General features: G+C 34.5%; 3 protein-coding genes across 3 annotated transcripts in view; 2 read left to right on the plus strand and 1 right to left on the minus strand.

Moving 5' to 3' along the window:
• Positions 1-21,438, plus strand: part of LOC309859831 (lipase member K-like) — a 596,159-nt gene that overhangs the window by 37,684 nt on the left and 537,037 nt on the right. The gene's annotated exons all lie outside the window — the stretch shown is intronic.
• LOC309859861 (uncharacterized protein) overlaps positions 1-21,438 on the minus strand; it is a 105,533-nt gene that overhangs the window by 23,086 nt on the left and 61,009 nt on the right. The gene's annotated exons all lie outside the window — the stretch shown is intronic.
• The window catches only part of LOC309858742 (phosphatidylinositol 3,4,5-trisphosphate 3-phosphatase and dual-specificity protein phosphatase PTEN-like), a gene marked incomplete at its 5' end in the record, with an annotated part of 53,376 nt that continues 45,895 nt past the window's right edge, over positions 13,958-21,438 (plus strand). Inside the window, 2 exons of the mRNA XM_082719055.1 lie at positions 13,958-13,963; positions 14,660-14,751. Of these exons, the coding sequence (XP_082575181.1) occupies positions 13,958-13,963; positions 14,660-14,751 (98 nt within the window). The remainder of the gene's footprint in view (positions 13,964-14,659; positions 14,752-21,438) is intronic.

Here is a 21,438-nt window from a genome sequence, read left to right on the forward strand (position 1 = left end):
TACTGTTGGCCCTTTTATAGCCACAGCCTCTTCACTCCTGTGCGCTCTGCCACTGTCAGTTCAAATGTTACATAGATTTGTATGTATGTCACTTTGGGATTAGTTTCCTTCCCTCGACATAACACCTTGAATATTCATCTAAGTTATTGTATCAATGGTTCATTCCTTTTAGTTGCCCATTAGTGTTCCATTTTATTTATTTATTTATTTATTTATTTATTACAGAGTTTATTTTTAAGAGTCATGTATTAAAACAGGGAGATAATTTTAACCTTATTAGCTAAATGATGTCTTGAGCAAATGTATTAATTCATGTATTGAGGAAGAAACAAACTCTTCTTTTTTTTAAACAAAATTACTTGTTAGAGTAACATTTTTTAAATGAGATAAAATTCTTTCAATAAGCATAAGGAAATTTTGATCTAGGTATACTATATACCTTTTTGGTACTAATGGAAATGAAGTAATGGTAAAAATACTTTGTAAATGTGTGCATCTATGTTTTTTGAAAACTGAAGAAGCAGTCTGACATCTGGATAGTTTTCGTGGGCTAGTTGTAGGAAATTTATGGAAAATAAGAATCGGCACACCAAAAAGTCTGATGCATTTTTGCATATCTAGTTTCTGTTCACTATGATCAGGATTATAGATAATACTGTAAAATACACTCACGTGCTGGTTATTAAGGCTATTTGGATTCTTTTTAATACTGAAAAGGTCACACAGATTGTGATTACTGTGTAGTGTCCAAGAACTAAGGTTTGCCATCTGTTACTCAAATACAGGAAAAAGTTAAGATAATCTAGTGATATGAGTGGTTTTGGCATTTCTGTTTTTTGGAGTCATCTATTAATTATAGTCTTTAAAGACCAATACCAAATTGCAGTGTTTATATTTTTCTTATAAAATGTGAAGATATTGGTTGAGAACTAAAGCTTATGTAATGGAAGTCTGGCTTTTAGTCAGTTAGTTTTACAAGATTATTTGGATATTTAAGTGGGAACACCATGTTTTATCTTGAGATATTAAGTTATATGAGATTTTGATAGTTTTAAGCTGTAATTTTCCTAAAAGTTGATATATAGAAATTCATTATTATGGAACTTCATCAGGGAACTGATTTAATATGTATTCCTTAAATATTTGCTTTAAATATTTTTCAGGTCCTCTGCTTTCTTGTACAACTCAGTTCTTGTCTTTCTGCTGTGAAGTGATTTTTCCCATTTAAAATTTTGCTTTTTCAAGCTACAATATATAAGTTGTTTCTGTAACATAATTCCTTTTCACACCCTCCCTCCCCCACCCCAAGAACTGGTGTTGCCAGGTTGGATAGATGTCTTTAAAATTGCATATTGGGCTTAATAGGGTCTGATTAGTTTTAATCTACTTTATTTATTGATATTTTTACTGAGAAGTTTGTTATGCCAAATGATTAATATGATCAGGCATACTATTTCAGTGTAGATAGGATCTAACTTTGTGTTTAGGGCCTCTATTTTTTGTGTAAGAATCATCTTGCCAATTTAAAACTCATGTCTGTTGAAAGTAGATTGTTTGACAAGCATCACTTTATAGAATTTGTTCGGGTCTGAGTGGTAGGTCATGAAGAGAATGGTGCCCTTTTGGATAAACAGATAATATGTGTGTAAATTCTGTCTCTTATATGAAGTGAGGAAGCATGTATGTAGGTGAGATTTTTATCCAAATATTCAGTCTTTACCTGTTTTGTTTGCCTAATAGTATTTAAAAGATGTGAGTTGTTATGAGCTCCTTTCCCTTGTTTTCATTTCTGTCCCTCCCATCTAACTGTTGGTATTTTTGTTTTTCTGTATGTTGACCTTTTTATGTTTTTAAACAGTTTTTTGGTTGACAGTGTTATCTCCCTTTTTATCTTTCATGTTTCAGCTTACTAATTTTCGAAGTTTTTCTGTATATTCTCCTTTGCATATGAAGGTTCCACAACTAATTGATTAGTAATTGTGCTTTTTTTCCCCCAATTGTGATAATTGGATTTATACTAAAATGATACTTGCTTTAGGAACAAGCATTTATGGGTAGCTGACTAAAACTAAAAGTACTGCCTTTTCAAACCAAGCAATGTAGACTTGCTTTCATATTTTTTAGTATATTTAAATCTGCATATTACTAAACTTGAAAATATGAATTTTGGCTAGTATTTTAGTATATGTAATTTCAGAGGTTTTTTTTGATGATCCACTTATTCAAGTGATTATAAAGTTGATATAATGATAAAAATATCCTCAGTGAGAATATAAATCATGTTTTTCAGTATTAGAACCAAGGCAGTTTTCATAAAATCAGTAATATGATTCTTGTTAATGTAGTAATAAATGCCAATATCTGTGCCTTAATATTTTAAAGTAGACCTGTATTTCTAGTTTATATTAGTATAAACCCTTCCAGGATTAAAATACAGCAGTTAGGCAAAACTATTTTTGCCACTTGGGGGGGAAAAAAAAAAAAGCAAGTCATTTCTAGATGATGTCCTGGCTTAGATATAAAATAAAGAGATTTGGGTCTGTTATATTAAAGCCAAATATAAAATGAAGCAGCCTAGCACACACTTGTTTGGAGCTTTCTTCCATTAAAATGGTTCAAATTAGCAGTGGTTTCATTGAAAGGTAAATTTGATAGAAGTAAATTTAGAAATTTTACAGTTTTAGCTTAATTAGTAGGAAAATGAAAACCCACTTGCTGGCGATATGTTTTGTATTGAGCTTTTTTCCTTCGTATTATGTATGTGTAGTAGTTTCGAACATTGGGAAATTTGTGCACGGCTGCATCTAAAAGATCAATAGAGTTGGAAAAGTTGGAATCTGTTGTGTTTTTTTTTTTAATGTAGTTTACTAGTATTGAGTAAATTTGCACTAAATATTATTAGGCCTTTGTTCTCAAACTATTGATACATCCCTTATCATCTTTTTTGTCTTACCTGTTGGAATGTCTTTCTTTCTGTGGAAGTTGGTGACCTTAAAGAGCAGCCCAAACCTAGTGTTTTAGATAGTTATCTCTGGTAAATTAAATGATAAAAAGCATGGCTTTTATAATGAAATGAACTACAGAAGTACCATAAACCTAACACTGAATATAAAGATTAGAGCATAAAAGATACACTCTTATGTACTTTACAATAATGCTGGATTGATGTCATAATTTTAAGTTTTTTAATTTTTCATATACTTTATTATGATTTTGCTGTAGAAAATTAGGTTAGCATTTGGCTTATAGTTCAGGTATATAATGCTGACAAGTATATCTAATGCATATTGGACTGATGATCTTTCTGAAAGTTGTTCTGTAAGTTACAACCATGTTTTATTTGATTTGTCATTGGTAGTCAATCTTGGATGTTTGTTAGTGGGAGCAGAACCATGGCAGGGAGGGGGCGGGGTTTACGTATGTGTATTTTAACAGCAGCAGAGTTCTGAAACAGGAAATCTGCCTTATCGTATTCATCCAGAGAGCTAGGAAGGAGGTAATTGTTTCTTACGCTCGTTAAAACCAGTTAGTTGGACAACTTAAATTTTAGAGATTCACAGATGTAGGTTTGAACAGTTGTAGATACATTATTTCATAACAGCTCTGAAGAAAAATTGATTAAATTTGTTGAGAGGAATAATCCCTTAGCTAATACACACAAAAATTGTACTTTGGGTTTTAGAGCATTGCTAGCATTATCAGTGACTTGATTAGATATTTTTCTGTGGTTCTGGTTTGCTTACATTTAAATAAAGTTCAGAGGGCCTTGATTGTTCCTTTAAAAAGTATTTGTTTAAAACTGTAATCTTCAATTTAAAGAATAGAAGAAGTTGATTCTGTGTCAGGTATTTGTCACTGGAAATTATCATTCCCTCTGTGTTAATGTGTTTATGCTCATAATTACATTCTTAGGTATTCACAGCTTAATTTTTATCTGTCAGTGGGTATTTGTCATTTTTAAAGCTATATAGGTAGCATTTCATTGGGCTAAATATCAGGCATTGCTTACTGTGCTGTGTTAGGGTTATTTCCATTTTTTTCCCTTTAAAAACAGCATATTGTGACTATCCTTGCATAGTTTACATTGTTTTCTTAGTGCACATTGTTAGAGTGGGGTTTCTGGAATAAAAGGTAAAACAGTTTCATAGTTCTTTGTTACAGATTGCAGATTTTGTGCCAAATGAACCAATTTATGGTATTGCTACTAAGTAGAAGAATTACTAGCAATTCTTGATGTTACCTTTGAAGAATGTGGTATTTTCCTTCAGAAAGTAAGATCTAAGCCTGGCTCAGTTGTTAGAGCATGGGACCCTTAAACTCCGGTTTGTGAGTTCAAGCCCTGTGCTGGGCATGGAGCCTGCTTAAAACAAACGAAACTACAACAGCAACAAAAAGAACTCCACATAGTGACATCTAAACTTTTCAAAGCAAAAATGTGTATAAACTCTTCAGTCAAGGCAAGTTGGTATAATGTAACAATTTTAGAGGAAGTTGTGAGGTCCTAATTGTTTGGAGGAATAGAAAGCTCCAGTAGAGCTCATAAATTACTTGGCAGTCAGTTTTCCTTTCTGGTTTGCCATTGTGGGCAGCTAATTTAGAAGTATTAAAAGGAACCTAAAATTTATGTTAAAGTGGATTTAAGTGAATATATTGGAATTCTTTTCTTTTATAATTTGTTTATAAAAACATCATATTGAGTTGCCTTGTAATGAGACATTGAAACTAAAATTAAATAACAGGATATTTCTAGTCCATGCAACCTCAAATCATAACAGCTTCTTATTACAATTCTAATAGCCCTTTACAGTTTATAGTTTTAAAGATATTTCCAGATACCGCATTTGATCCTTGAAACAACCAATAAAGAAATTACATCAGGTGTTAGGATCATCATTTTGCAGAAAAAAGAAACAAAAATATTTGAGGCCCAGAGACTTAGTAACTTACCTGCAGTCATAGGCTTTTAAGTTGCAAAGCTGAGAATGGAACTTTGGTCTTCTATTTAGTAAATGACACTATGCACAATGAATCATGGAACACTACATCAAAAACGAATGGTTTACTGTATGGTGACTAACATAACATAATAAAAATAAACAAACAAACAAACGACATTATGCATGAAGTATTTTAGTGCAGGCCTGGCACCTTGGGAATTTTTAAACAAATGTTCCTGTGTCCTGTGCTGTTTCTGACCACTATACTTTATTCTTAAAAATCCCCAATTTTTTTGGAGCAATATTTTTTATATTTCTGTAGTTTTCTGTATTTTTTTGAGAAATATTTTTAATATTTCTGTAGTTTAGGCTTTGGTGCTTACGCACCCTTTTCACTTTATAAAATCAGATTTTAGGCAGCATTAATTTGCTCTGTACAGGAATATTTATATGCTTTATATGTTAGGACAAATTGTTCTCAAATAATGCAATTAGCACTTTATCAACTGGAAAAATCAGCATCTCCTTTTTCTGCTTTCCTACCAATATGAATCTTCAATTTAGAAACCAGATACAAACATTTGACACATTTAATAGAGAAAAAGAATACCTAGTCAGAAATAAAAAATCTTGCATTAAATGAGACTCCCATATAAGTCTATGAGTGGCAGTTGTTTAAAGCATAATTTGATTAGTGAAGTTGCTAATATGGATATAACTGTGACATACCTGGAAACTCTTCGTTAATTTTAAACTTGTTAAAATTTGTTGGGAAAAAAATGTAGACCTGATGTAGCTTATGAATCAGTGGCTGAATTTTTTTTCCCCTCACCTGATCCTTAAGCATCTGTTGGTTGATAGCCCTGACAGAAAGCAGGGGAAAAGCTCCAGAAATTCCTGGAAAATAGAATTAAATGGTGCAGTCTTGGTATTTACTAACTAGCTTTCGATTCTTCTTGTCTCCTCTTGTTAGTCTGATTTTATTCCTTCATTCCTGCTGCCGATTCAGCTCAACGTCAGTTCCTCCTGTGAGCTAGGCAACTTCAGGTTTGCTCTTACTGCTTTTTGATCACTACCTCTGTAATCTACATGTCACTTTCTATTTGCCATCTGCGTTCCATGTATGTTACTGCTTCCAGTTAACTAGAATTTTTAAAATAACTTATATGTGATCTGTGGAAGTAATTTTTCTTAAAATAATTGTGGCAGAAAAAAGGTGTTACTGGTTTGAATACTAGTACTGTATACTGGTATTTTAGTTTATAACTTGTTTGGGGATAAGTATATCTATATATTATGTTGAGTAGTACTACAAAGAAACTTCAGAAGTGCTTTATTTTTAATAATTGTACTTAAAATAAGACTGTCTATATTCAGGGACACATAAAATAAGGCTTAAGGAGCTATTTTTGGTTATTCTCTATTTGAAAATTCTAGTTAAATTTGTAGTGCAAATGACATTAATTTGGGTACAAGTAAAATTTTGAGATAAGGTAAATATGAAATCTCAGCTCACATGCTTTTTTCTAAAGGCATTTTGTTAATTTGGTGTAACTTAGAATATCCTTTTAAGTGTTTTAAGTCAGGATTGGATGTTAAGAACAACCAGTAAAAATTGAGTTAGCTCATATACTAGCTGCATCATTTTATAGTGTGTCAGTTCTGTTATTGGTGAAATTGACTTCTGTGGACAGGCTTTAGAACTTAATTACCATTTATTATTTTCTTTCTTGCAGTCAGCATTCTATGTTTGAGATGGGATTGTTGCAGCACTTGAATCAAGACTCTCTAACATGATATATATGATTATCAAAACTCATCAATGAATCACTTAAGATCTTGTATTTTATTGTATGTAAATTATACCTGAATTAAAACAAAACAAACTGAGCATGTTTGCATAGAGGTGGGGTGAAAGGTCATGTACTGAACGTCGTATGTCTGTGTCTGCAGATCTGCCATAGCAATGGTAGCTGTCCCTCTGAGGGCCGACAGAAATTCCTTCTACCTCTCTGCTTACTTCATGTAGCCACTGATAACAAGGGGAAAGCAGTCTTTTGTTTTGTTCCCTTTGGGAAATTTGGGAATATTTTACATTTGTTCTGAAGTTAAATACTTAAAAGGCAAATTGCTATAGTCAAGATTTCAAAGAGTTAAGGTTTCTGTTAGACATTAATGCTCTTTAGAAGGATTAGGTTATTCAGTAAAGAGTGTCATTGGAAAAAAAAAAAAAACCCAAATTGTTACAGTAAGCCCTAATGGTATAGGTCTGTCCCATTTGTTTAACTGATAGACAGCTATCACTATGTTCTAGTTGTTTTCCATAGGTTAATGCATTTAATCCTTATCACAACCCTATGTGATAAGTACTTTTTTTTTAATGAAGGTAACACTTTCTTTTCTGTTTAATTTTTAATTCAAACTTTTATTTAAATTCCAGTTAGTTAGTATAGAGTTAACTACATGCAGTTAATTTCTACACCTGGTTAATTTCTATACCTGAAATTAATATTATACTCTATGTTAACTAACTGGAATTTAAATAAAAGCTTTAATAAAAATTAAGCAGAGAAGAAAAGAAAATGTTACCTCCTACCAGTCCCATTTTACACAGGGAACTGAAGATGGGTAACTTGCAAAAGATGACTTAGTAAGTGAAGCTAGAGTTCAAATCCAGGCATCTTGGCTCTTGGAGCATATGTTCTTTTTTTTTTTTTTTTAAGATTTTATTTATTTATTTGACAGAGATCACAAGTAGGCATAGAGGCAGGCAGAGAGAGAGAGAGAGGAGGAAGCAGGCTCCCTGCAGAGCAGAGTGCCCTTGCGGGACTCTTCCCAGGATCCTGAGATCATGACCTGAGCCGAAGGCAGCGGCTTAACCCACTGAGCCACCCAGGTGCCCGGAGCATATGTTCTTGACCATGTTGCCACATTGCCTGCGAGTAGATCACTAGATGGCAAAAATATTTGGCTTCCTGCAGTGATCTAGTTAGTATAATTCTTTATGCGCGGCATTTATAAGTAATAAGATGAGAATTTCATATGAAACACTCTCGCTATTTGAAAGTATATCCGGTAATTGCAAGTTAACACTATTCCGTATTAGAAATATATATATAGTTTTCTCAGTTATTTTTATTTGGTAAACTGTCCAAAAAAAGTATGTCAGAAATTTTAACATTAGGAAGCAAAAAAGTCAAATTGGACATGCATTGGTATAATTCTTGTCATAAGAAATAATGTGTCTTATAATTCATTACTCAGTTTTGGAAATTCCAGTGATTCTGTATTGTCTTTTAAAAAAAGTTTTTCAGCTTTAACATTTGATTAGTAAATTCACTTTCATTTTAACCTGCTTCCTTTGAAGCTTTTACATTTTTGTTACTGATTTGGAAATATAAGGAAATTTTAATCTTTTATGAGGCAGCATGGTATAAAAAGCTGGGTTTGTACCTAACTGGTTTGAATCATAACTCAGTACTTACTGGCTGTGGAACTTAATGCAAATTATGCAGTCTTTTTGACCCTCAATTTTGTCATTCATGAAATGGAAATATTACCTTGTAGGGTTGCTAGGATTAAATGGGAATGTATTTCCTGTAGTGTGGCACATGTTCTCTGCATCTTTCTATCTTATGATGGAGGTTAAAGTCTTGGGTAAAATCTCAAACTGTGAATAAGAAAGGTGAGGATCTGTGAAAAATGAAACCTTCAGAAGACTGGATGTTTAGATTCTATGTAAAGGAAGCATTGGATTGTTGCTCTGTCAGAGACCCCCACGCCGATTCTGGCCTTTGACTCCTTATATGTCTGGTTAAATTGAACTCCCTCTCACAGCTTCCTTCAAACTAAATGCAGTCTTCTGTCCTGCCTTCTCCATACAGCTCTGTGTGTGAGCCACACTGGCCTGCTTGCTGCTTCCTAATGTTGTATGTATTTCCACATCCCTGTTCTGTTCCCTGCCTGAAGTGTTCTGATTGCTTGTTTGTTCTTCTGTCTACTGATGTCTGACTGACTTCTTAAGGATTTTCCAACATAACACCTATTATGTGAAGCTTTAATTAGAATTATCCCCTCTCTCTTTCTCTCTTAAAATATTTCGGTCTTATATTCAGTAGAATGTAAGTCATGTGGCACCGCTGCATGTCTGTGTGTCTATCTGTCTTTCCTGACAGAGTAGGGACTTTTCCAGTGCAGTAGTCTTTGCTTACTTAGCCTCTGCTCTCACTGCCCCTTGCATGGAATGTCCACTGTGTGTTTGAATAATTAAGTGAATGAAAGGGGGCCAACTGAGTTTACTTTAATGAGTATATAACCTTCCTATTTATGTATAAATAGAAACAAATGGTTTTGTTTAAATAAGGTAACCAAGTCCTTTGCAACTTTAATTCCTTTATTAGTATTCATAGTGGAAGGATACATTGGAGTTTAGTCCTGGTTAAAATGACTGGATTTCAAGGGGCATTGTATTATTGTGCTTTTCTGTAAGGCTGAAAATCATACTAGTGTCTTTACTGAAATTAAGCATTCAGTTGGAAAGTTCATTAGGAGCAGTAATTACTATTACTTTGAATAAGAAATATTTTGCTGTTGCATTGCTCAGAAAAATTCAACTTAAATTTCTTACTTATATCTATTTATAATTTTTTATGTAGGAATTCTGGATTGGTGGAAGCTGCCACTGCTTTGGGTCCCTACTGCTGCCTCATTTGTCTTCTGAGTGTTATTTTCTATATGTTGGTGCTCCCTAGACAGGGTTACAAAGTAAAGATTATTCACTTTCAGGAATTACTACTGCTGTAGGCTTGATTTGAGCCTCCAGTCTCTCTCTCTCTTTTTTTCTTTCTCATGAACGGACATAATACCCAAAATATTTTGATAATTGAACATAGTTCTTTGAGTGAGCTATGTTTTTAGGTGGAACTACTTTCTTAGGTGAGAATAATAGATGACAGCTATTATTTGTAATGTGTGATAATCCTAGTAGTTTTGGAGTCTCCATAGTAGAAGAACCCTTTGAGATTGGGGGTGAATTTATATATTCTTAAAGTGACAAAATTGCCACATAGTAAATGCTACTTAATTCTTTTTTCATTACATATTTGTGTGTATGTATGTGTATATACATATATATATTGATAGAAATTCATCATTTTTTAAAAACTAAATACAGAGCTGAATTTAAGTCACGTGGGACAAAACAATATTTTGTCATGATACTTGGTAAATAGACCTGGAGGTAATTATAAAGCAAACAATTTTTTAAAATCTGTTACAGAAATAGTGCAGGCATTGTATCAACAACAGAAAATAAAAAACAAAAATGAGAAAAATATATATTCCCACCTCCTAGAGATGATTACTTTTAGTACCTTAGTTTGTAATCTTTTTGTGTACATATGTCTATCTGGGTATATATGCATTCTTATTCGATTATGGCATAATGCTGTGTATTCTCTTTTGAAACCTTTTTTTTAGTCAGTAATGTGTGCTTTTCCATTTCAGTCATTTTTTATCCCATATAATGCCCAGATCATTTTCAAATTTCTCTGGTTGGCTCAAAAATGTTCTTTATGGCTTGTTCGTCTAGAACAATATCCAGATAGCATTGTACCTATGAACTTGGCTCTTAGAATCCTTAAGTCTTTTTTTTTTTTTTATTAAAAAAAATGTTTTGGAAGATTTTTATTCATTTATTTGACAGAGAAAGGCACAGTGAGAGAGGGAACACAGCAGGCGGAGTGGGAGAGGGAGAAGCAGGCTTCCTGCTGAGCAGGAAGCCTGATGTTGGCCTCGATCCTAGGACCCTGGGACCATGACCCGAGCGGAAGGCAGAGGCTTAACGACTGAGCCACCCAGGCACCCCAACCCATAAGTCTTTTAAAAATAAGGGATACCCATTCCTCCCCTCCTTGCCTTTTAAAAAGACATTTGAGCAGAGACTGGGCCATATGTTTCAGACCTTTTGAATTTGTCCAGTTTATTCTCATGTCATTTAGCTTGTTTTTCTATCTCTTGTATTTAATGTAAATTAAAATTTATATCTAAATACTTGGTTGAGTCTCAGGTTGAAGATACCTTGGATATCATAGGTGATGCTGTGTCCTTCATATTGTATCACACAGAAAGTTACAGGATCTCTGCTTAACTTCCTTGGTGATGCCCAGATTGACCACTGAAATTGGGTGATGGCAGTCTTTTCTGCCCGCTGTTCAGTTACATTGGTCTCCTTACATCAGAATGTATTTTGGGTGGTGTTGCTTTGGCTCTCTTAAGAAAAAAAAGTTGAGTTCTTCATCATCCACTAACCTGTTGGTTTAGAACCAATTGTTGATCCTTGCCTAAATCCATAAATTTATTAGGGTTTGCAAAATAGGACTTTTAAAATTCTATTCTTTTGTGTTTATTAACACAATGTTTTTCTGTAAAGTAGATCTTTACTGTATGAAATGGTGCTCTTTGGTTGTCGTGAAATACAGCACCTACAGGAAAAGTAGCATAAATACTTAATCTCCCCCTTTTTCTACTTTCAGAGTAGAGAAAGAACTGTTCTAACAGCCACTTCAAACGGTGATAAATGAAAAATAGTTTGTTCTTTTTTTCCTTTGAGAGTCTTTATATAGACTCAAGGGTTTTAATTTTATTTAGGGTGTTTAATTTACTACCATTTAAATTGTTTCTTTGATACTCAGTTTGTTAGAGCTTTAGGTCCTGGGATGTCCTTCATTTTAGCTCCTATATCTGTCTGATAGAGATCATTATCTCTTGAGTACCTTCCTTGTCTCCTGGCACAGAAAAATATCCCAGACTCATCTTGTACCTTCCTGCCACAGACCTGGCATCCATTGTAGTTCCAAGTTTAGTACCTTTTAGTATATTAAATACTAGAGATGCAGTCTGGGTCCATCTAGGGATTGTTTGCTGCTAAGATTGATATGCTTTTAGGCCATTTCAGTGAAAAGACCTAGAGAACATAGATTTTTATAAACATGAGTTCATATTGATATTTCTTTTTTTTTTTAATTTTTTATTTTTTATAAACATATATTTTTATCCCCAGGGGTACAGGTCTGTGAATCACCAGGTTTACACACTTCACAGCACTCACCAAATCACATACCCTCCCCAATGTCCATAATCCCACCCCCTTCTCCCAAACCCCCTCCCCCCAGCAACCCTCAGTTTGTTTTGTGAGATTAAGAGTCACTTATGGTTTGTCTCCCTCCCAATCCCATCTTGTTTCATTTATTCTTCTTCTAACCACTTAAGCCTCCATGTTGCATCACCACTTCCTCATATCAGGGAGATCATATGATAGTTGTCTTTCTCTGCTTGACTTATTTCGCTAAGCATGATACACTCTAGTTCCATCCATGTTGTTGCCATATTGATCTTTCTAATTAAGGTTTTTACTTGATTTCTTGATTTTATACCTATAATCATAAATCTTAAAATCATTAGTAAAATTTCATTTTTTTGTACAATATAAAGAAGAAAGCTTGAGGATATCAATACTGATAATAGTAAAAACAAACTTGCAGAAGAAGTTTAAAATTTCTTTGTAGTTCTTTTTTTTTTTTAAGATTTTATTGATTTGAAAGAGAATGGGCATGAGAGAGAATATGAGCACAGGGAGAAGAGAAGCAGACTCCTCTGCTAAGCAAGGAGCCCTGTGTGGGGCTCGATTCCAGGACCCTGAGATAGATGTGTAACCAGCTGAGCCACCCAGGAGCCCCTCTTTTTAGTTCTTTTTGTTCTTACAGTGCTTCCTACCAAGAGGTACAGTAAACTTGAGGTAGCCAAATAACTCCTGTGAAATAAACTCTATCTCCTGGTTACCAATTTGATATTTAATCGTATTGTTTGTTGCTGGTTTTAGTGTATGTTTTTCCCCTTTGCCACCCCTTCTCTATGAAGCAAACATGTTTATTGGTTTCTCAGTTATCATTTGTGTGTGTGCAAATGCACATGTGTGCTGAGAAGTTCAGATTCAGGCAAATTGTGTGTAAATCTTACTCATTTTATCCAAAAAGAAAATATTTTTTGTACAAAAGGTAGCATATTGTATATGCTAGTGTGTGGTCTTTTTTCTTTTAATGAAAGGTTTTTATTTTTATTTTATTTTTTAAATTTTATTTATTTGAGAGAGAGAGAGAGAGATGGAGACAGATAGTGAAAGAGCATGAGCAGGGCAGAGGGAGAGGGACAGAGTCCTGGTTGAGCAGAGAGCCTGATGTAGGGCTCTACCCCAGGATGCTGGGATCATGACCTGAACCAAAGGCAGATGCTTAACCGACTGAGCCACCCAGGTAACCCTGTTTTTTTTTTTTTTTTTTCCCTTAAAATATTTTTAGGTCTGTCCAATCAGTGTGTGGTAAAACTATGGATAAAACCTTTTAAAAAAAATAATTTTAAAAAGCTTTTAGTAACTTGATAATTATTTTCAATTGAAAATAATACCAAAATTAACTCAATAATGTGAAAGCAGCTGAAAGTGATGAAAAAAGATCTACAAAAAGGCACTGGATTTGGTGAATTTTGGATTGTACTTGAAGATCAAATGGGGTCCAGGAGTAGGTAGGGAAGGTGTTGAAGGGAGGCTTGGGGCAGATGAGCTTGGCTGTTTTGGAAGGTCCATCTCAGAAAAATCACAAGATTAGAGAGAGGAATAGTGGTACTCGGGAAGAAATGAGGTCTGCCACTATTGACAAATGCATGGAAATGTAGATTGGTTGGTATTTTTTGTTTTGTTTTGTTTTTTTAGTTTGATGCAGATTCTTCTGGAGCACAGAAGTTTGTTTTTATGCTGACTACAGTGTGTATCATAAATAAATAGAATGGCATGCTAAATGTTGATTACCTTGATGGTGAATGAGGAAATCTTTCTACCTTAGTTCAGTATTACTAAGTCACAAATACCAAGGACTTGGAAGAGATCATTGTGGTTCTCTCAACCTAATCTTGTGGAGTAGGAAATTGAAGCCTGGAAAGATGAAGTCATGTCCAGGTTATACAACGGGATGGCGGCATAAGCCAGGTCTTAAATCTGGCTTCCTAATTCTTTTTTTTTTTTTTTTTTAGATTTTATTTATTTATTTGACAGAGAGAAATCACAAGTAGTCAGAGAGGCAGGCAGAGAGAGAGAGAGGGAAGCAGGCTCCCTGCTGAGCAGAGGGCCCGATGCGGGACTCGATCCCAGGACCCCGAGATCATGACCTGAGCCGAAGGCAGCGGCTTAACCCACTGAGCCAACCCAGGCGCCCCTGGCTTCCTAATTCTTAATTGTATCTACTTTTCTCTATGCTGTGGTGCCTTTTGTAACAATGAAAAATGAGAAGTTGTGTAGCTTTTTTTGATACTTGGTTTTTGTCCCAAGGTAACTTCAGTTCTGATTTATAGTCTGTGGTTTTTGTTTTCATGTTTGTGGGCCTAAATAGTGTGAATGTAGAAGTTACTTTTTTCCTTAATTTTTATGTACTTAATTTTAATGTACTAGGTAAAGAGATTTGAAAATTATTTTGCCATATAATTATTTTGAGAATTTTTGGGGGAATTAATTTAATGTACCTGTGTTTCTTAATTACACATGATGGTTTATAGATAAATACATTTGACATCCTTTTACTAGCATAGGTATAGTGATTTTTACAATCAGCTAATGTTTTACAAAATGTACATGTAGTTTGCATTGTTGTATATTTCAGATGTTTCCTTAACTTAAGTACTCAGATATTTATCCCAACATTATTGCTATGGGGTTTCCCGCAGAAAGACTTGAAGGTGTATACAGGAACAATATTGATGATGTAGTAAGGTAAGAACTCTTAATTTTCTGTTGCAAATATTGATGTATTCATGCTATATTTTCATTTAGAGAAGATTTCTAAGTCTTCGAAAATGATGTGTTTTGTGATGTGAACTCTTTTTATTATGTTGGTGCTCTATAACTGCTTTTTGTTTGTTTAATGGACCTCAATGGGATACAGCTCATTTGATAAGAACTAACCTTTGACATGGTTAGGTGTATGTAATAGGATTTCCTGGATTCCTTTTAAGGCTTCTTACCAATTTAAGTCCTGGATTCAGTTACACTATGGTTTTTGTCTTTTATTTCACAATGGGGGATTAGATTTAATCCTTGAGTGTATTCAGTCACTTAAATTTATTCATTCTAAGGTAGAGATAACTGATACCATGTATTTTTTACATAGAACAGTTTATAATGGAGCATAAGTATACTAAGCATTTGAAGAAGTAATTTGGTACAGAGGATCTGGACAGGAATTGCTGGGCAAACCAAGGCCTGACTTTGTCTCTTGCATGATTTTTTAAGTGTAATTATTATCCAGCTTGAAACCATATTTCTCAAGACTGATTTAAATAATTTTCACACATGTATAACCTAAGAGTATATGATCTATTTTATGAGAGAAGGAATTTGTTTCTGTTGTAGTCTTAATATATTTTCTCATTTCAAAGCAAAAATATATATGTATGAAAAATTAACTGTAAACATCAGAAAATTTAATGGCTTTTAAAGTTTAAAATTTTGGATTATTTTGTTTATCTTCTTAGAGAAATCTCTTTCTTGGAGATTTTCAATTTAAATATTTGATTAGAATTAATGTTATCTTGAATGGGAGAGCACTTTGTAAAGCATTATGCAAATGTAGAATCCTTATATAATTGAGTATATGAATTGTCTGTGTCCTTAGTATGAGCTAGCCATAAGTTGTTTTGTTAAGTGGTTAATTTTTAACAATTTGCTTTGAACCAATGTATATATTTACATTTTGCAGTATTGAGTTGTGTCCAGTTGGACTGTTGTTGTGTTTAAATTGTTCAGAATTTTAAAATCAGTATCAGTATCTACAAAAAGTACAGAAAAACCAGACTACTTTTTTGTAGTTTTATTACAGTTAGAGGTACATGGGGCTGTCAGAAGTACTGTTTAAGAATTTGAAAATAGGGAAATAAATGTGTCTTCTCATGGTTGGGCAGGACACAGTTGGAAGGATGCATAATATCAGATCCACGAGAGCAATAGCCTGATATGGCTTAGTCAGTGATAATACACATCTACAGAAAACACAGTGGGTGATGGAAAACAGAATGACGGGTGTAAATTTTGCATCGAGAGAGATGGAGAATCTGGAAAATGAGCAGTGCATCTCCTGAAGTGCAGGAGTGTTTATTAAGCCCCCTTAGGACCTAGATGAAATACCTTGCAGGTTGATCTGTTTTATATTACTACTATATAATTCTGTATTCAACCAAGTACTACTTAACCAGATCAGATTAGTACTCATGTGGAAAAAGAGTATGAATACTATGGATAGAGGACAGGTTTTTGGGTCACTGTAAGGGCCTCCTTGTGGTGGGGTTTACCTGGGGTGCTTGCTCCCTTTGCTCTCTTCTGTGAATAAGTCACTGAAGCTGATTGATCATCTTTAAGTTACTGATAAAGTTCGGTTTCTGGATCAGCACATTTCATTTTCAGACCTTAGACTGATACTCTCACCAAGAAAATACTGTGCTACCAGTGCTTTGATCTTTCATCTTCCAACTTTGCAACTCCTGCCTTTAAGCCACTGAATTAAGATTCACAAATTTAATTTGTGAAATAGTAACCAAAGTTGAAGTTTATTCTATCCACTTTAATGTATCTATTTTATCTAGCTTTTGTCTTTTTCAAATCTGTTATTCCTTAAAAAGATTTATGTGTTGGTTTGTTATTTATCCAGTAGTTGCTTTAGCCAAATGTCACCCTTTGGCAAGGGTGGTAGCCTGTAAATGACGAAGAATGATCTGCTGAGTAGAATAGCTAGGGTGTGCATGCCTGGCTTGTCTTGCCCTCCTGCTCCCCTCCAGTTTTGTGACTGGGGATATATATGGCTATTGAGGCTTTCGTTGGCTTCATTTGCTCACTCCACTCTACTTCTTTTATGAGAAAAAGGAGGAACAGTCACCAGGAAGGTAGCTGTAGCTTTTCCCCTATGAAGTAAAATAATTTCCAAGAAGAGGATTAACTTCTCTAAGGGATTGGCTGTCTCTAATACTTAAATGATTCATTTCCTTGATTGGATCCCACAATATGGGAAATAGTAGTAATAAGCAGTAGTGATTTCTTTTTGGTTCAAAGATGATAAAGTGATAATGAAAAGCGTGTCTTTTTATCTTCTTACAAGTTTTCTCATAAATGTATTTCCATTTGGATTTTCCTTTGCCCTATCTATTTGAATTTTTACTTCTCTAAATCCATGTTTTTTTCTATGATTTTCCCCCAAACAAGAAATATTGTTCCAGGTTCAGGTTTTGTTGGTGTTGTACATCTTTGCTCTGAGTAAAAGAAACTGAAATTGCAAATGCCTTTATGCATAAATTATGCAGTATTAAACTGTTTTGGGATATGGATTGTTACGGCAACGTGAAATTTTATACTTAAGGTACTCAAGTAACAAATATTTAACTTTTCCTTTTGAGGTTACCTCCTAGCGTTAGGAATTAATGTAAAAAAAAAAAATAGAAAGTGGGGGAGAAGTGAACCAAGTTGGAATTTTTTACTATCTTAACTGCAAATGTTAGGCTTAATAATCAGAATTGACATGTCAGGACAAGGACATTTCAACAAAGGAAGATGAAGAGCTAACTCTTCCCAGATTGTTTTTTCTTCTTTTCCTCTTATTCCTACCTTCTCTTCCCCTCCTTTATTGCCATTAAGCTCTTGTCTGACCAGCTGGTAATTTGAAACAATGTTTTATTCAGATAATTGATTATTCTTGAATATGTGTGGCAATCTTATCCCCCTGGGCTAATATTGAAATTACCCTAATTTATATGTTATCTGGTATAAATCTAAGCAGCCTTTAACAAAATGATGCATTATGTGTTTAACCAACATAGCTTAAGAACTGTTCTGTACTTAATAAATCAGCCAAATGTAGGTTTAATAGAGGTGAACTGGCTTTCTTACTGCAGAACCTTTAATACACTACTATGCCTTGCAAATCTCCCAAGAATGAAATTCGAATATGCTGCTTTCCTTTTCCTTTTTCTTCCCCTCATTCTCCCTTCTCTCATTTCTTTTGTACTGTGTTAAAATAACATATTTCTAAAACAGTGTTTCTTGGAGCACAATTTGGGAAGTGTTGAAAATGAAAAAAGATGCATGTAACAATATTTCCCCCTAGTCTGAAATCAGTAGGAAGTAATTTACTTCCCCTTTTATTGGAAAGATTTTAGATGCGGTTAGATTCCCATATTTGTCATAAGAGAAGGCTTAGAGCTGAGCGTTCTGATACATAGTGATTAAAAAAAAAAAAAAGACTTTATCCATTGTCTTCTATACGATCAGCTTTTTTGTTTGTGTGTGTGTGTGTGTGTGTGTGTGTGTGTGTGTGTATCCTCCAACTTTCCTGTTTTATACATTCTTCCCAAAGAAATTTAAAATAATCTTCTCTTAATTATATGTCGATCTCTCAATCAGCCTTTTATTTATGTGTTAATGTCCGATAAAAAAAGAATTGTTTGTCTTCCCAACAATATCATTATTGGCTGTTTAGTTCCAAGAATTAAAGAGAGAGTATATAGAGGAAAGTGTCACACTAATTTAGAGGAAAGAGTATTGTTTCCATTCTCCATTTCAACAACTTTTGACTTCTCCTTTATACTGCCTTTCTTTTTCCTGCTTCCTTTTTTCTCTTTATTGTGGCAAAAATTATATAACATAAGATCAATCATTTTAAAGTGAACAATTCACTAACATTTAGTACCTTTCCAGTATTTTGTAACCACCACCTCTCTCAAGTCCCCAAACGTTTTTAATACCCCAAAAAGAAAAGCCTATACCCATTGGCTGCCTCCCACTTCTTTTGTTAGTTTTATTTCCTTACAAATAACAGATCCTTGATAGATTTGACAGTGTTTATAGTATCTGCATCAATCTAGCTTTTAGGATATTAATAATAGGTAACACTTATTTTTTATTATTTCAGTTGTATAAGCTGTTTACATGTGTCATTTTATTAAAAATCTCTACAATTATCCTGTCCCCATTTCATATATGGTTTAAAAGAAGTTAACTTCCCCAAGTGCCATAGTGGGTAAGTAGTGAGCTGAGGGTCGAGTCTAGTCTGTGAGATTCCAGAGCTGATTGTCTCAGTAGCCATATCTATCAGAGGATGAAATGTTTTACCACATACATATGTACACCAGAATATGCCTATATAGGCATATTCCAGAAAATTTATTTAGGATTTGAGTTTCCAGGTTGAAAAAAAGCTATAAAGTGCCAAGCACAACGAATGAAAGCAGGCCAATACCAGGCAGTTATTACAGAATTTCTTTAAGAATATCAGAAATAATGAGAATGTCTCAAAAGCTTTTGGGATCATTTAGGAGGGATTAGGAATATATATATGTCATCTAACTTCTCATAATCTAAGAATCTAATTTAAAGATGGAAGATGGAGGACTAGCGCTTTACAAGTTCTGCATTCAGCCTAGAGTTCTGTATCCAGCCAAACAATTAGTCAAGTGCAAAAGGAGGAAAGAAAGGCCTTCAAGAATAAGAAAAAAAATATATCTACCATGCAACATTTCTTAGGAAATTCCTAGACCATGTGCCCTAACAAAATAAGAGAATAAACCATCAAAATAAAGAAAGGGGCTTTAAAATTTCATTTTCAATTTTTATTTTTCTTTTCTTTTTTTTTTTTTTTTTGAGGGGTCAGTGAGGGGGCAGAGGGGAGAGGAAGAGTCTTAAGCAGGCTCCATGCCCAACCCAGAGACTAATGCAGTGTCCATCTAACATCCCTGAGATCAGAACTTGAGCTGAAGAGTCAGATGTTTAACCAACTGAGCCACCCAGGTGCCACTAAACTTTACCATTTTAACCATTTCTGAGTGTATACTTCAGTGGCCTTAGGTACATTCATATTGTACAGCCTAAAACTTTTTTTTTCTCCTACCACACTGATATGTTGTACGCATTAAATAGTAGCTCCCCCATTTTCTCTACTCTGAGCTCTTGGCAACCATTGTTCTACTTTCTGTGTCTGTGTATGTAACTTTTCTGGACACCTTATATAAGTGGAGTCATGCAATCTTTGCCTTTTTGTGACTGACTTAGCATAGCATGTGACTTCGTTTAGCATAATGTCTTCAAGGTGCACTCATGTTGTGGCCTATATTGGCCACGTTTTCTTCCCTTGTATGTATATAGCACATTCTGTTTATTCATCCATGGATGGACACTTGAGTTGCTTCTGCCTTTTGACTGTTGTAAATAATGCTGATATGAACATGGGTGTACCAGTATCTGCATCTTGCTGCTTTCAGTTCGTTTGGTTGTATACCCAGAAATGGAGTGGCTGGGTCAAATAGTGATTCTGTGTTTAATTTTTTGAGGAACTACCATATTGTTTCTCCCAGCAGCCGCATCATTTTTCATTCTCAGCAGCAAGAATAAATGTTCGGTTTCACTACATCCTTGTCAACACTTGGTATTTTCTGAGCTTTTTTTTTTTCCTCATTCTTTTTTTTTAAGATTTTATTTATTTATTTGACAGACAGAGATCACAAGTTTGCAGAGAGGCAGGCAGAGATTGGAGGAAGCAGGTCCCCTGCAGAGCAGAGAGCCTGACATGAGGCTCGATCCCAGGACCCTGGGATCATGACCTGAGCCGAAGGCAGAGGCTTTAACCCACTGAACCACCCAGGTGCCCCATTTTGTTTTTAATAGAGCCATCCTAATGGGTGTGAAGTGGTATCTGTAACTTGAAGAAATCACACATGTCAGCTACAGAAGCAGAAACCTGAGAAACTTCCTTCTCTCTATGAGCCTTGGTACTGACCTCTCCTGCAAAGCCCCTTCCCCAAAAGCAAGAGGAAAAGGATGGGGCATAAAGCACCCTTATTTTAGCTAGACTCTAAGATTTTTCCCATTCTTTTTACTTCTGGAGTATGATAGCTGATGATTGCTTTGTTTGCTGGGAACCAGCGCTCTAGGAAATTCGTGTTAGCCACTTGGCCACTCTCATGTACCCTGGCCCTCTGTTTTAAAAAATGAACAAATGCTATGATCTCTGGATCATAGAAACAGAGGTATTTAAAATGTGCACATTGGACACATCAGTACTTCTAGAGTATACACTTAGAATGACTGTAATTATCTTGAAACAACTTACAAAGTCTAAATTTGAGGTCTATGGTCTCCCTTCTTGGAAGGCCTATTTAAGCATCTGGTTGATTCAGTCTTATATTTCTCATCACCTAATAGGAGGCCTTCCATCTCTTTCCTCTTCTGTTCCTCTTTTAAATTTGAGTCTAGACAATATAGCTCAAGTTCCAGAGGAACCAGAAAAATGACCAATGATTTTCAGTTTTGGGGACTCTAATTTTGCGTATGATCTTTTTGCCGCATGATCTTTTTCCTTTTCATTGAAGTATAGTCAACATATATGTTATATTAGTTTCAGGTTTTTAATGTAGTGATTGGAAA

Source organism: Mustela nivalis, assembly GCF_964662115.1.
Source record: "Mustela nivalis genome assembly, chromosome: 2".
NCBI classification, from domain to species: domain Eukaryota; kingdom Metazoa; phylum Chordata; class Mammalia; order Carnivora; family Mustelidae; genus Mustela; species Mustela nivalis.